This window comes from Crassostrea angulata, chromosome 4 (genome assembly GCF_025612915.1).
Source record: "Crassostrea angulata isolate pt1a10 chromosome 4, ASM2561291v2, whole genome shotgun sequence".
NCBI lineage: Eukaryota > Metazoa > Mollusca > Bivalvia > Ostreida > Ostreidae > Magallana > Magallana angulata.
Genome location: NC_069114.1, coordinates 4,936,997 through 4,954,585, shown reverse-complemented (window position 1 = coordinate 4,954,585; position 17,589 = coordinate 4,936,997). Strand labels below are relative to the sequence as shown.

Below are 17,589 nucleotides of genomic sequence, written 5' to 3'. Positions count from 1 at the left end.
TCGCTGTGCATTCTTAATGGTATGAAATATTTATATACAAAAGAACAAATTATTGAACATAATTTTTCAAATTATCTTAAACTGCTACAAAATTTCAGATAGAAGACCGCGTTTTGAAGTACCGAAATATGGATATCAGAATTTGCTTCATTTCGATTCTGTTTTCATGCCACATGGTAGCACAGATATAAACTTTGCTATCTGCTTTAGATATCTCTTCCTTATACTCCTCCTTGGATTGGTTTCTCTTTTTACGACTATGTAACAGCGAAAGATCCACCATAGCGCTACAGTAATGAGGCAACACAAATAACCTGAAAACGAAACGATGTCAATTATTATTATTTTTTTTGGAAAATCATCCAACAAAGATTTCATGCAAATGAGTGCATCCAGTTTTTATCAATTTGGTTTTTATCGGTTACAAGTGGTCAACAACTCTTACTTGTTGGCATACGACAATCGGTCCTGGCGACTTTTGAACCATGCATGTCGACAGATCCAAAACTGGCCTGCCCATCCAATGATGAAAAACGCAAATAACAGCCATTTATCTTCCGATTTCAATTGTAAGAGGCCGTTAGCAAAAGTTACGTCTGTTTCATTGAATACGACCACCAATAAGACGTACAGCGGGGTAGCAATGGTCAAAGGTAATGCAAAGCCGAGCCTCTGCATTCGTAGTCTACATGCTAACACTCCGAAGTGGGTTGTCAAGAACGCTGCGATAGTGTGGGCCAAGAATGGACCAATGACTAACCAATAAGATATTCCTTCTTCCAGACAAAACACGGTGGTGTTTATATTCTTATTCGTTATATTTATTTCAATGCAGTTCAGAGGAAGGGATCCTGTTGTATTTGTTAAATTCATAAACGCATCGTATGTTTCATTGATGCCTCGAATGTCAGGACAGTATAAAGTAGGGAACAGGGCAATCAGTAGAATGATCCTCAAGAAACTAGAACACATGTGCGTTGTCACATATCCTTTGTCAATAACCCGCTTGTCTTTACTGTCTTCTATGAATCTTCTGCACAAGAAGGAGTAGGTTTCAATCCATCTAGCAGACATTAGAACAACAGATAGTATCACCCAAGCAAGAAGTTCTCCGTTCTCCAGTTGACGTTTTGTGATTTTTACGTTATCTGATTGTGCTATCGTTATTATTACTACAATAAAAGCAGTAAGAATGAAAATGGAACTTAAGATATTGAAAAACTTCTTTAAACTGTTTCGAAGTTGACATGCTTTACGATGGCAGTAGGACACGAGATTAACAACTGATGGTATGACAGGGACTGAGAGGGTCACGAGACATGTTTGAAGGGGGTCAAGGTAAGGCATGACCTTGAAAAGCAAACATCCAAGGCCAAAGAGATGGAGAGCTTCTCTTGTGATTACCTGTAAATAAGATACATCGTATTCTGGTTACAAGTACTTGTATCATAAATATTCTCTTTTATATGGATCGTTAGCTAATTCTTTTACTTTCATTTTCTCATTTATTTAAGCATTTTATTCCGGAAAGTTGACCACCATAGGAACCCTACCATTAAAAATCTCGCACATGTTGGACTCTCTCTGTTTCCAAACACGAATTGTCCGACGCTCTGCAGCAGTTTGAATGTGTCTGGCACTGCGATCAGGAAGAAGAACAGGTACGAGATGAAATCTTGTGTCACTGTCCTCTGAAATATATAATGGATAAAAGATAATCTACGCCAAAGAAATTTAAGTTATGTTGCACTTTGTTTACTTCTAAAGAAAAACGCTAAAATATAGTTTTGTTTCATTCTTTCGAAAGAAACGTTTTGTGAAAACTAAGACTGAACTTCACAGTCAACTAGATAAATCTTCATAAAAGATGAGTCAGATATGCACTGTGTAACGGTGACTTTTTTTCTTTAAAGATTCAAGTTTTAATCTCTTAATCAGACTATTACAACTATTGTCAGAGAAACAAGCAAACGCAGGAAATCGCCGGTCAGATGGCAATACCAATTAATCCTTCGAAAGCCTAAAAACGTACATTTGGAAATCTTCTATCATGGTCACCCAGTAGAGAGGCCAGGATCTGGAGACCTCCCCTTGTCACAATAACGCCCCCAATGAGCACCAGAAACAGAAAGATGTAGAACAGGATCTTGAACACCCTGAAGAAGGAGTCTGTGAACCCCACACACCACTTGGACTCTTCCGGTAGCCGGTCCTTCCGGAAAATGTTCCACAGCTCCGTGTTGTGTTCAGATCTTTAAAAAAAAATTAAAGTCGTATTTTAAAACAAGTTGATTGAAAGTAGCGTATCAATTTACTACTGCTTTGAATATTCTTACAGCAATAACCCCGAATTTCTCTAAAGACAGTAGACTATATCCACAAATACAGTGTATAAAAGTCAAGCTTTTAATTTATAAAGCACTCAATAACTTCTTCTTGAATTTCTTATACAATTTGTTCTCATAATATGGAATAAGCATTACCTTTTTTATTGAAGGTTATTATGCAGTAAAGTGTCGTTTGTGTTCAAATACACACTGTCTGCTGATGTTGTCATTTATATTGCAACATGGGTCATAGGGTTGATGTCCCTACATTAAAAAGGCTTAGTGGGCAATTCGCTAAACGGATCAAATCTGATGTATTTGCATCGTAAAGATAGCGTGTTAAAAATTATTGATTACATTCCAAATCCTTTATATCAAATTAAACCAAGTTCTTCTTTGTCCGAATTTGAAAAGTATCATGAAAATACCAAGAATATTGAGCCTCGTTATAAGAAGATTTTACTGTTGAAATTAATTAATACATGAAAAACAACGGGTAAAAGTAAGGTGTAGTGACGTATGTCATTTTTTTCAGATTTCACCATACAAAACCACAATTTATTGATTTAACAAAAAGACAGATGAAAATGTATGAAATTTGTAAATGACATTGTATTATTTCTCTAAGTAAACAAGGAATTAATCGCGACAACGGGGTTTCTTCCGACCAAATAAACATGTCCATCTGAAAGTTTTATATTTCCGCCATATGAGCAGTTTCAATGTCTTGCATTTACTACCCCCCCCCCCCCCCCCCCCCCTCCTCCCCTTATTACCATCACTTCACTTACGGTGATCAATGATCATATTTGTCCCTGCTAACGACTTTATAGTCTTGATTTGATGCAAGAACTAACACAGATACATATATATGTATATACATTGTATAGTATACAACTCAACACCATGTGGAGAGAGAGAGAGAGAGAGAGAGAGAGAGAGAGAGAGAGAGAGAGAGAGAGAGATCATAAAGCAAGTTTACTTAGTAAATTTGCACTGTCCGATCCATTATTTATGGTAGTATATATTTGTTTTGAATACAGGTACATTCCTATCTAATGTAGGTCTGTTATACCCGTTTTGTTTGATGCGCTGCCAATATATTCATATGCCGATAATGAAAGTTTTCTGACATCTACAAGTACACATAGATTACGTTCATTGTGTTTATAGTTATACTTAAATAAAAATCCAAGATCAGTACATTTTTCTGACTGTAGAATCGGTTTTTAGTGGGTAGAAGGACGCATTCGAAGAAAGCAATGTATTTAATATTAAACACGGTACAATCAAAACATTTCGATATAGTGATTTAGTAATCTAAGAAAAATTGTAATAAATTATTTTAGTTTTAAACATAACGTTTTATTTTTTTTTAAATTATGAAAAATTCAATGGCGTAATTGTCAATTACCAAAACCAAAACTGTAAATTATTCACTATATTTATTTTTTGGGATAGAGAGATGGTGGTGGGTCTGCTTTTCAGAAGGTCGGGCATACTTTTAAAAACAAATTCGAACACAGCATGCCTTTTTCTTAAAGTATAACAATTAAAATAAAACAACCATTATTTCAAATTCTATATAAATAAACAACTCCTAAAAGATGTTAATGAAAACTGTCTAGGCATCTGATTTAAACAATTCACATTTTTACTCTAGCTTAAGACATTTTAGAAAATTGAGAAGGAAAATTTTAAGTGTTTTGAAAAGTAGAAAATTGTCAATTTTGAATTATATGTTTAAAACTTCCTTTTTTATTTGTGATAAAATATAGGTATTTTTTATTGTTTACATTGTAGACAATATATCCTTTTTGTTGTTAAAATTATACAACCTCAGGGAAGAATAACAATACAATTGCAACACTGCCTTGACCTCTTAGAAGACATATATCTTTAAAAGCACCTAAAAATCAGTAAAGAATACATATCTGTAAAAACAAATAGATCGTCCGGGTGTTACAAATATTATATGGCATCAGGTGATTTAATCTAGATATGAAACGGATCATTCCTTAAATGTAGGTTGTGCAAACAAAGGACATTAAAAAAGTAATATATTAAAGACAGTAAATCGTATGGTGGTAACACTTAAGATGAACACTCTTAAGAATTCCACAGTCCCTTACTCCTAGAGATCATATGTTATTAATTATAAATTATATTATTGAGCGCTAAATTCATTTTATCGCAAATCTCGCTTTAAAGTATGCGCTTCGGCGATACAGCGATACAGCGATGCGTTGAATGACGACACTAAACATATTTGATAACAGGCACGTAACATCATTTTTGAAAGGGGGCAGACTCATCCAAAAAATCTTGACAAGCAAAAAGGAAAAAAAACCAAAAAAAGAGAGAAAATTTAATTTTCCGAAATCAGCAAAATCCTTATCGGGGGGGGGGGGGGGGGGGGGGGGGGGCGTAGTATGTCTAAAACATCAATTTCGCTCCTAATTTCCTTCTTTTCATACCTATTTTTTACATACTACCAAAAAAGTGGGGGCAAACTCCATGAGGAAGGCCCCCCCCCGAATCTTACTGCCTGAATATAACAGTTAAGGTAGGTCACGGGTTTGCTTTCGTCAATCTGTACGCAACTAGATACGATTCGAGTGGCCTTTTTGTGCACATTCGTATATGGCGTCATAAGGTAGACATCTCAACATTTCCCGCTTTACTCTTTATAACGTAAAATGCTGAAGAATAAGTGTCATTTTTATAAAAATTAACATACTGTACGTGAAGAAAAGTGACCCTTGCAGTGTACATTTGCCTCCAACATAATACAAAACTTGCAATTTACTGCACAAACTTGGTTAGTTTTTGGTTGTTCTGTGATTCTCTTATTTTGTAACTCTTTCAGTCTGAAGAAACAATCAGATTTCAGTATTCAACATGAGAGTATGATAAAAAAAAAATGAACACGACATACAGTCGCGTGCCATAAATGAGTTCGCAAAATGGCCGCCGTAACATACTTTTTTTCTGTAAGGTAGATTTAAAAAAGAAAATAAAGCCTATTTTCTACGATAATCAGAATCAAAAAATCGTCCTGTGATTCTCCGACTTTTTTGCTGCTTTCGCCGATGTTATTTTTTGAGTTATCCCACTTTGGTAAACAATTATTGTCTGCAAACCGACATGGCACCCAACCGGGGGAAGGCAGAAACAAATCGTCATACAGATGTCAGATGTTGGATTTTTTAATGTCTTAAACTGGAAGGATGATCGGAATATACAGGAAAAACTGTGAGGTAAAGTTTTAAAATACTAAAGACCGGAGTAAAGCTAAAATTGTAACTCGAAGTAAATGGTGTGGAAAAAGGGCACCGCTAGATGACCGAGTGCCGTTTTAGAGTCCCAAGAAATAACAGAAAATATGCTTTTAAGAACTGAAAACCTTGATTTACTGCAAGATCAGAGTCTATGGTGTTGAATAAAACCGTAATCAGACAGGTTCTCGCCAGTCGTTGTTCGGCACTTTACAAATCGCCGATAGTTTGTCAAAAAAAAGATAAAAGGAATTCTATGTCCAATTCAGGCACGTAGCATCAGGGGGGGCCAGGGGGAGCCTGGCCCCCCCACTTTTTTGGGCAGCAACGATTTTTCTTAAATTTACATACAAAAAATTGAATTAAGATGAAGTTGGCCCCCCCCCCCCCCACTTTTAAGGGACCATATAAAAATTTGGATTGAAAATAAGTTCACTGAAGTTAAAAGTAACTTTTTCTCCCTCCCCCCCCCCCCCCCCCCCCCCCCCGGTTTAGGATTTTCAGGATTTTGGAAAGTAACTTTTTCCTTTTTTTTTTTCTTTTTTTTTTTTGCTTGTCAAGATTTTTTGAATGAGTCTGGCCCCCCCACTTTCAAAAACGATGCTACGTGCCTGCAATTAGATCGTAAAGGAACACAATATCAACACAATTTTGGGCATCCATTATGTTCAGACATTAATATCATTAAATCATTGGAAAAATATTGATTACACAAGTACAAAGGTCTAAAAATGAAACCCGAATTTTTCGTGACCTAGGAAGAGTTGTTGTTTACATTTCGAGTAGTCTCCCGTTTTATTCAATACAAAGCCTGTACATCGCTAAACCTAGAAATGATTATTTCACTCCCAAGGATATAATACACAGTAACATATATGTCTGCTAAGTCATTTTACTTTGTTGTGAAAAATAATTGGTCCTAAAAATTCAGGTGATGACGAGACCTACGTAAACGTCGGGCATTTTGCGAACTCATTTATGACCAACCACTGTATATATACCCGTGCAGTGGGTCGCCATTCGGATTCCCTTCGTCATGGGACGCCATTTCTGTAAAAACAAAACAAAGGTGAGAGATCGAAAAAAAAAATCAAATAAAAGTGATGCTAGTCGAATGAAATAATTTGATAATGAATGCAAACTGTTTCACCTTAATGAATGGATCTCGATCAAATGTCGTTATCGTTAACATAAACAATGTTTAGCTTACAGGAAAATGTACGGTCTCTCGAATATGCTGAGTGCGATACCCTATCATTGATGGTTTTTAATATTAATCGGTCTTAATTAGATGACTTTCCAATGACTCTTAACAAGATATTAATGCAATTAAAACAACGGAAGAATACGGAACTTCATTGTTTATGTAGAGTAGGGGGGAGATAGAGGATCTAAACAAATCTCTTTTCTTTTATATCCTGAACATCTTGATGTTGAAAATATTTTATTGATACAGCAACCAAAATTTGGCACCATATTGTGACGTAATGCAATGCTCCGACTATTTAGTATTCACCGGAGTTTGAACAAGTATTGTGTCACTTACGGAACTTCATGTTATCAAATTAAATTAACTACACGAGACAGTATATTATTTATGGCCGTGTACATATTTTGATTTGATAACATAAAATCCAGTAAATTCCAGTCGTATTGTATAAAGCAATTTATTTTGTTTTTGTTGAAGAAGAAATAAGTGAAAATTCGAGCCTGAATATATCACAACACGCATCTTATTACTAAAACCATGCCGTAACCGTATTTTATTTATTTTAATAATAATCTTAAAAGGAAAATGACTAACTTTTTGGCTCTTAAAATATATAACCGACTGATGCACTGCATGGCAGGATGCATATATATGTTGCAGTGTGTGAATGCTGGTATTGTACGCTTACAAATTCACTAAATCCGCACCAAGTCGCAATCCGCAAATTCACCAATTTCAAAAAAAATATTAAGATATTCCCTCCTATGTAATTATAATTTCTTTGTATATTTGATAAATAGATTTTCATCCATCAGGCTGTAGCCTTTAAACTTTGAAAAAAGTGAAAACTAAATCGACATGAAATAATAGCCCATACAAACAAAAACACATGTACCTACCAGCTAGAGGTCCCTGTCACCAATGTCTATCACCACCACCCAGGGTACCCCCCATAAATAACGTCACCCCTCACAAAAACTAATAAGACTGACTACAGAAAATCGGTATTGACTTTGTTATCGACCTCTTATCGGACGTCCCCGGGTATAATTAGTGCCTCTACCTACCGGTAACATTTCATGCTTCCTCGGTGAGACAGTGACACTTATACTTCTTCAATATCTAATAACTCTAAACTCTTTATCATTTTACAGGCCATATAATGTATACAGATAAACACACCGCGGCAAGGGAGCGGTTAAATGGAGAGGGTATGATATTCTATGATTTTTCAAGCGTTCTTTGTAGGAAGTGAACTAACTTGTTAAAAGTTTTCAAACTGTATTCATAAACATGAAAAAAAGGTATATTTACATTTAATTAAACATGAATCATAAAACCTAAAAAGGTCATAGTCGCGTCATATGTTTAAACCACTGAACAAAGCTGCAGAACTTTTTTATGTTGTCAGATTTCAAAACCCACTTCTCCTTTCATTTTTGCGTTTCCGAAACACATACACCTACAGGTAGGTGGCATGGGACAGTTTCTTGATACGATTCACTGTAGTCAGGGGATGTGTGTCTTCAGAACTCTGTAACTAGAATGTCCTTAGTTCCTATTCAGCACAAATGCCTTTAATTTACTCCTTAAAAGACCTATCACCAATTTGTGAGGAAAATAACCAGTCATAACTTGTAAAAAGAAATTTACATTGTGGTTTTTCTGAGCTTTCGACCCTTTCATATTTTTCCCAGTTGGACCCCCCCCCCCTTCCTCTTCCAGCTTATTTCCTGCAACGGGTTGACATTCCGTATCGTGTGCATGTTGCACCATCACAAGTCAGAAAATTGCTGATGTATAGTTTACTATGTCCCATCCACCCATCCACCTACTTTTCGTGTTATTTTACCTCCCGTCTGTAACTTGCAATTTCACTATGTTAAGTCAATACAACAGTCATCGCCGCAAGTTTCGCATTTTACATCTGATTATCATGCACTTAACATTAGGGGCATACATATTGCAAACCAATTTCAACAACAGGCATTTCTTTAACTAATAATTATCATTAAAAATCATTTCATGAATTTTAGTAACATTCATATGCATAAACCTCCAAGTACAACAACTCTTAATTTTACAAAATTAATATTTTGACGGTTACTTTATACGAAACTCTCATGCTACCGTAGGGTCCAAGTACAACAACTCTTAATTTTACAAAATTAAAAAAAAATCAAAATTAAGAAATACTGAACCTTCAGCGGGCGGAAACGCCCCAAATTTAACGGAGAAATTGGGAATTACTTTGCCTCAGACATGTTTTGATGAATTAGTGTTGTGACACTAGCACAGGCGTGCATGACAGCTCCCCTTTTAATTAAACTTTTTTATAAACAAGACACTTTTTACGTCTGTTGAGATCTGAAATAGACGTCATTAAATTCAATGATTTACCCTAAAATATACCACAGAAGAGCCTGTCTAGCCGATAGCAAAATTGATGAGAAGGGACTCCATTTTGCATAATATTATAACATCCGGTAATGTTGAACTGTTCATTTAGATGCATTTGTGCATTGATGTGCGTCTATGCATGGGGTTATTGAAGCAGATAGACGGAAATATTGTTCTAATTATACCAAAATAAAATTTTAGAAGTCTTTAGAGCAAATGGCAAGGCAGATCTGTAACGCGATCAGTATTATCTAACTCTTGCCAAAACTTTTGGCTTGTCAGATGTAATAACAAAGAGTTGATAATCTGTAGCAAATAAACAACAATAAACATATAATTTACTTAGTTAGCATCTGATTTTGTTGTTGACATTTTTTTTTACTTTATTTTGATCATGTTGTTTTAAATGTTTAAAACCAACTAACAATATCGTTATAAAATAACTGCAAAAGTTATCAATTTCCAGAAATTGCTAAGATTTTAAATCAATCATGATCTTTTAGCATATTTATTAGCTAATACTTTTAGCCAATTTATTATACTGTAAAATGGAAGTTTTGACTTTATAGTCCATGGATATAAGTAAGTAAATAAGTAAGTAAATAATTTATTATAGTGACACGTGTTATAACAATTACAAAATGTTACTAGTATACAAAATAGATAATGAAACACCCGGCCCATTGGGCCTATATGTCACTGCAAATACAATTATAACATATATACACACATTACGCATTGCGTTTCTTATACAATAATGATTGTCTGTAAAGGTAAGAATCAAGTAAATATTTAGAGGTTTGTCTAGGAAAATTTGACAGTAGAAAAATAATACAGTCAAAATTTGACATTACCAGTGTTGGATTATGTCCTATATTATTAAATAATTCCCTTCTAAAATCAGAATAGATTGTACAATTCAACAGAAAATGACTCTCGTCTTCTATTTCATTTAATACACAAAAATTACATATTCTTTCATCGAGAGGATATAAGATCCTATGCTTCAAAAATAAAATTGTACATAGATTAATTGTGAAATGATGTGATTGCGATATTTTTAAGGTCATCAGCATGTAGTTTTTACTACAACAGGACAACATGCATTAATCAGTCATTTAAGGTTCACGATATATGTATTCTATAATTAAGCATATTCAATTTTATTTCAGATTTCTGAGTGAGTGCGTTTTTACAATGCCGAACAAATCCCGATTTCAATACAATTCGTTACAAATATTCTTAACATTAGGTATATTTTAACGCTTTCTTCTACGCTTAATGCTTTCCGTACTTTCGGTACTTTGATTTTAGGTAATTTGTCTTCCGAAAGTATTTTAAAAAAAATTTCCTCTCTTTTGTATTTCATAAAAAAATTATATTAGAAAGAAAAAAAATGATATTTTTTAAGATCAGTTAATGTCCGTAAATCTGACTTATGTCCTGCATCTTAGTTGATATTTGTAATGGTCAGGAAAAACATAAACAGAACAGGTAATAAGATTTTAAAGAATAATTAACAAAATAAAACTATGAAAAGAAGTTATGCCATTTTCTTCCCCCTTATCACAAAAAGCAATAAATGTAAGTAATGTCAAACATTCTTCTTATACATTTTTCTTTAGGGCTAGCAAAAAACCAAAACGGTAAATTGTCATTACAGATAAACACAGCGATCTGATTATTAATGACAGGGAAATTCACCAGGACTTTTGTTTGTTTCTTTTATGTATGATTTGTATGCACTTAAAGCGCGAAGATAGAAGGAAATATTTTATTATTTATTAAGTATAATACGCAAAATTGTCCAACAAATATATCAATAAATCTTCAAAGCCTTTATAAACTTTTATCTTAACAAAGTTAAATCATCCACTCATCAAAATCACTTATTAATTATAATCGCAGTTATAATCATCAGAAAAAGCGGAAATTTCTTTCACGTGGTATATTTTATAAAATAACCTTATTTTGAACACAGAATGATAAACATACTAGTATGTATTTTAGTCCTATGATAAGTAAAAAACTCCTAAGACTATCGTATCATTTTTGATGAATTTAAAACCTAAATTCAAGCTCTCGGACCAATGCTTTTTTGTATCTATTCAATGAAACAATAGTAATGCTCGTTATCAACATAGTGTTTACAATGCATGGCTATATACGCAAAATATATCAGGTTTTCTATTTCGTGATCTCTTTAGTGCAGATATAAGATTATACCCTCCTTGATCACCTTGACAACAGACACATGTATGCCAGCATTAATATAAGTGTCGTTCATATATAACGCCCTGCCTTTTTCCATCATATCCTTATTTAGACCAATGATCCAGGTGTAAATTACTTCATTTTAATGTCATTTAAAAAACAATGAATATAAGAAATTAGAGAATGTCGTATCTGGAAACGTTTCAATTTCCCAATAATTTGTATTCACATACACACCCACCTCTCTCTCTCTCTCTCTCTCTCTCTCTCTCTCTCTCTCTCTCTCTCTCTCTCTCTCTCTCTCTCTCTCTCAGAGTTGAGTATTTAAACCAAGTACCTGTATACTAACACTACATTGATACATGCCTCGCCCTTGCATTCTTTAATACCTCGTGTAGATGTCCCTGCTTTTGTGTATTCTGCACATTGCAACACGCAAGTCTTATCAAGATTTCAGAGTCCTTTTTATTGCATGCACTTTAAAATATCTAAGCTATATTGTTGAAGAGGAAGTACATGTCAAAGTTACATAGGTAATTTCTAAACGAAAATGATTTAGTTTACACTCAAATTATTGCGCAAACTAAATCGAGCGAAAAACATTGTTCTAGAAAAATTCACAAATTATCTGTACCGCATGCTCGGCCGTAATCTTTTAAAAGGAAGGGAGAACAATGCTTAAATTATAAAATGACACGCAAACTTTATGCTATTTTTACACAACTCCAATTAACCAATTAAACCGATACATCTAATCAGTCAGGGCGAATTGCCGTCAATGACTTTAATGTTACATTACCGTTTACATGGCTACTTATGTTTGCCATTTTACGTGTTATTAGTATCTATGAAGATAAATGTATTTCTGTTTATCCGTCTATGTATAGTTATATTAATTTCACTCTCCAAAATTTGTTTATCCGTCTTAATAAAGTAATGCATAGCATCTAATAAATGTCAATGGGAAAAATTGCAAGTTACGAGTTACTACGTAATCTTTTAACATCAAAGGATCGATACAAATGATTATTATAGTAAATAAAACCGATTTCTCAACATATTGAAAAAAGCTGATATTGGGGATCTTTAAAAAAAAAAAAAAGGCCTTGAACCCCGAGCTCCTTTGCACAAATCTATTTCTGAACTAGATCCCTGCATTATAAATTCCTTTAAGAATCGCCCGGGGATGTTTGAAATTCTTCAACAAATTTCATTTAAAAAGAAGAAAAAGTAAACTTTAAGATCACAAACCTCTCTCGATCTTTTGGACTACCCTGTGCAAGGCGTACTTTACTTCTGAAAGATTTGCTTTGCGTCCCGGTCAGAAAGGAAGATTTCTTTTAAATAGATCAATAGATTATAGAGAATTTTAATGAGGTGACCTGTACATGCGACAGCTGAAATGAATTTACTTATTACATGTACCATTAGTGTGCAAATCTAGATTTATGAGTTATTGGGAGGGGCCGACTAGAGTTAGGGGGTCCTATCAAATTCAAAAACAGTCATGTGTTAAAGTCGCGAAACAATGATAAAGCATGTAATAAAAAATATCTTGTATCACTTTCCCAGCTACCCCCCCCCCCCACACACACACACACACTTATTTCCAACAGGCGTTTTGATATCTTTATTTGCATCAGACACTTTTTTCCCGCATGCTAAACCCTTCTAAAACGGCGTTAGTATGTTTTACGGTGCTACCGCGTTCTGGCGAGCGCAGCAAGATTTACACATGCCTTGCATCATTGTCAGCTTATAGTTTTATTTAGGTATCAACAAACGTCAAAGAATTTTTGAGAGAGTATTGCTCTACAATAAGTATGCCAAAGGTACTAATTTTAATGGTTATGATACATACAGCGCAACCCCCTACCCAGAGAGAGAGAGAGAGAGAGAGAGAGAGAGAGAGAGAGAGAGAGAGAGAGAGAGAGAGAGAGAGACCGGTACCTGTTGTAGGTGTGTAATTTCCCACTATTAAATTTAATGGTCTGACTATATGCAATATCAACATAAGTTTTACCTTTTTTTTAATTTTTTTTATTTTATTTTTTTTTTATTTAGTTCAAAATGTCCTATTGTTTATTTCCTCCCTACTCATATACTTTACCTACCTACTGTACATGCATGTACAATTAGCTTTAAAATATTTTATTAGAAAAAGATTAAAAACAAATCATAATTATGTCAATGAGGCAGGTATCGCAGTCTATACTGAAATAGCCAGTACACTCATTACAGATGTTTGATCCACCTCTAAATTTATCGCGGGAAATATAGCGCGATGCACTGTGACATCATCCATGACTTTGTTCGTCTTTGTTTACGTTTCTCGACTCAATACGAAGGTATGGAAGCATGTAACAAATCTTTTGAGTCTCGCTAAAGCATATGCAGTACTGAAAACGTGTCTTCAAACTTTAAGTCACCGTAAATTACGAGTTAAAAGTCAGCCATTTTTGGCATAGCACCACGGATGAAAACATTAGAGAGCATTATGGGACGTAGACAAAAAATTTTGTTTGATGAACTGTAGGTTTAGCTCGTTCTTTTTCCCGCACACACTGGTTCTTAGAGCTCGCTTCGCTCGCCGGCGCTGCGCGCCGGCGAGCTGCGCTCGCTATTACGCCTTTTATTTTATTTTATGTAAAAAGAATGATTCTTAAAAGCTTTTGTTATTTTAGTGAAAGGTACAAATTGAAATGTTATCTATCATGCAAAATACGTCCTTAATTTACATGAAATTTATATTTCGTAATTTCGTAACTTGCAAACATGGAACTTAAACAGAGTGATTTACTGTGTAAATAATTCAATTTAGGATGCATAATTTATGTATATGTGTTTTCTTGAGCAAACTTGGTTTTGTATAACTGTACGTGTTTCAACTCAAAACAGTTATGGCTCTTGCTCTTTGGATTGTTTATATACTTTGATTCAAATTATCCTGATCATTTAAACAAAAAGATTTGCAATATCTTAAATAACCTTTCTGGTGACAGGATAGATCATGCATCACACATATCACGTGAAAACGCATCAATTATAAATATTTCGAAATATTAGCATTTAAAATCTATTCTGAAAAAAGAATTATCTTTGATTTGTACATCTCTAGTACCTATATGATAAAAACAAAATAAGGTGTTCGCTCGTTGGCAGAGTAAAGCATAAACAAAATAAGATTAGACCATGCACTTCAAATAGCTATACACATTTGCTAGTCGACGAATTCCTTTACCACTCACCTAGTCAACGATGTTTAAAAAATCGGGGTTTTTTTTTTTTACCTTATAACATATAAAAAATGAAACTGCAAATCAAAGCTTTAACGATCGATGATTAATATTAAAACCCCGCAAAAATTCACACAAGGAATGCATGCAGATAATATGCTTGAGGGCACTGTCTATTTAAACGAAAATAAATTCTTTATATGCAGTTTAGTCAGACAAAAGAAGTGCAAATCTGTAGCTTCCGGTCTGAAAAATACGGATCAACGATCAGGTCAACCATTTGATTTTTTTTTTCAGACCGGACATACGTACCTGCAGTTAGCAGAAAGAGAATCCTATTAAATATGTTTTGCCTTTGTTAGTTTGTTGCTACATGTTCAATACTCATCTATTTTCGCATAGTATCAAAGGATTTATACAGCATAAGCATACTATGCCGAAATAGAGCACGGCAAATGTTAACAACGAAAACTTTGCAATCGCCGACAGCGGGTTTCGAACTCTTGCCTCTGAAAGCATTACGTCTTGTAGCCCAACGTGTTACCGTTACGCTACAGTAGCCGATAATGTGACTAATGGAATATCTATCTATCTATCTATCTATCTATCTATCTATCTATCTATCTATCTATCTATCTAAAACGTAGAAACATACGATTGTCGTCAAGCAATTAAAATTTTTAACCTTTCCAAAAACACTTCATTATTGACGATAATTTTATAAGTTAAAGTTTTGATAAACTTCTCAACAACTGGATTAAACAATTTCGAAAGAAATTCTACATGAGAATAAAAAAAAAGTCTTTTTAAATGACGCTTGATAAAGAATGTACAAGAACAAATTCAATGAGAGTTCGTCTGCTAAACATTTCAAGTTTTCTCGGTAAGATGAAACGTCTCTCGTTTCTTGAAAAAGCATAAACCTTTGTTGATTTTTTATTGTTCAACAACTTGTTGATTCAATAATCATCAATTTAAAACCAATTGATTAATTTGAAAGAACAAACGCTAGCTTTTCCGGTGATTATTTTTTGGGACAAGTCAACACTCAAACGATACAGCTACTTATAGCAAAGCACGTAAGTATATACAGCACTTGGCATAATAATAACAATAGTGTTGTGTTGTGCATGTACTATGCCTCCGGCTCGTGTACCATGTATCAAACCCTGACTACTTTTTAGGCATAGTACATGCACAACACAACACTGTTATATAATTAGCACAGTGTTAGTGTAATCGAGTGATGGTTTCTTTCTTTCTCTTAAATATCTTTAAGAGATATTAAATACGAATCTTAATAGCGTCTTATTTTCATTTTCATTGTATATTTATGGGTGTTTTTGAGTGGGTAAGATAATGTAGTTTTATCCAGGATACACTCTCAATGTTGTAAGTAAAAGTCTATAATCATTATAATCATACAAAAGTTTAATTAACAGGAAATCAGTCATATGATGATATAATCTACAACAACAGAGTAACGGATACACTTTCGCTTTTTAAGGGGGTGAACATGCTACATATAGAAAGATTTGTCAATGTTGACAAAATGAAAGTCACGAAGACTGATAGCTGTTGTGGAATCTACTGAACTCAAATGTTACAACCGAAACAAAAATTAGACTCCATCCCATAACATCAAAAAAAAAAAATAAGATAACACGCTCAAAATATTGTGACGGTATTCATTTTTTGAGCAAAATATAAAAGACTCAATATTACAACAATAAAAAATTACTGATATATCATGGTTTTCAGGACAAGATCCCGTATCTTAATATTATCAGACTACTGATTCTTTACGTTTTTCTCGTTAATTTTTATTTGGAACACGTATATTGTGGACACCAGCCACTGGCTTACGACAATCAGATGTTATTAGATGTTACCTGTTTTTTCATGTTTTTAGTAATTATCTAAAGAAATTCAATGTTTCTCGAAAGGAAAAGAAAACATTCCCACTGGATGCTATTTTGGTGAAATATCCCTTCAAAAAAAGTCACATTGTAAATGGAAATCAAAACGATTTCTAATATGGGATCTGCGTGTACTTAAAGAATGAAGAATCGGATTTCTCCTATATCTTAGTCAATTTAATACATTAATGGTACACAAAGATTATTGTTATTTTTGTTTTCATTATATGACGTATTTTCTTTAATCGAGTGAATAAACCACAGGTAATTTCTCAACTTTTTTTTTAAATGTTAATTTTGCACAAAAATAAAATGTTTCGTTAGGTGAATATATCACTAACATATTTACATCAGCATATATGCATCATATTATTCCATTTTTTTTTCAAGCATCTGATGCATCCTATTATTTCACATTTTATCCAACGCATTCTATTATTTCGTATTTCAAGAATCTATGCATCCTATTATTTCATAATTTCAAGAATCTAATGCATCCTATTATTTCATATTTTCAAGTATATCATGCATCCTATTATTTCATATTGTCAAGAATCTTATGCATCCTATTTTTTATATTTTCAAGAATCTAATGCATCTTATTATTTCATATTTTTCATATTTTCAAGTATCTAATGCATTCTATTATTTCATATTTTCAGGTATCTAATGCACTATACTATGCAGACGGAGACGTTAATATTCCTTTCCAACAATAATTTATAACGAATACTCGTACATAACGATTACAATCCAATCCCCAAATACGCACGATCGTCCTGCCATAAATCTATCTATTATAGACTACTGTTGACTCTATTATTTCGTCGAGACATGCCATGTTAGGTCCACTTTTAACCTTCCAAATAACTACACCCAGTTATTTGTTCTATGGGAGCGTACTTCAACTAATTGAGGGATTGAAAACAGATTGTACATCCATTTTGGATCACGATAAAAATGAATTACAGAGCGTGTAAATCACGCGCGCTGCATGTGGTGCTT

The 17,589-nt window shown here is 33.8% G+C and overlaps 1 protein-coding gene across 5 annotated transcripts in view; it reads right to left on the bottom strand.

Annotated features, from left to right (window-relative positions):
- Window positions 1-17,589, bottom strand: part of LOC128180324 (chitin synthase chs-2-like) — a 29,610-nt gene that overhangs the window by 10,055 nt on the left and 1,966 nt on the right. The window contains exons 1-6 of one of the 5 annotated variants that reach the window (XM_052848346.1): window positions 12,681-12,769; window positions 6,607-6,655; window positions 2,033-2,252; window positions 1,554-1,691; window positions 446-1,404; window positions 123-314 (exon numbers count right to left, since the gene is read on the bottom strand). In XM_052848346.1, coding sequence (XP_052704306.1) covers window positions 123-314; window positions 446-1,404; window positions 1,554-1,691; window positions 2,033-2,252; window positions 6,607-6,653 — 1,556 coding nt within the window. In that variant the 5' untranslated portion in view covers window positions 6,654-6,655; window positions 12,681-12,769. Of the gene's footprint in view, window positions 1-122; window positions 315-445; window positions 1,405-1,553; window positions 1,692-2,032; window positions 2,253-5,067; window positions 5,198-6,606; window positions 6,656-7,714; window positions 7,861-11,818; window positions 11,838-12,680; window positions 12,770-17,589 lie in introns of those variants that run through there. The other 4 variants (XM_052848348.1, XM_052848347.1, XM_052848349.1 and 1 more) reach the window with 4 other exon arrangements.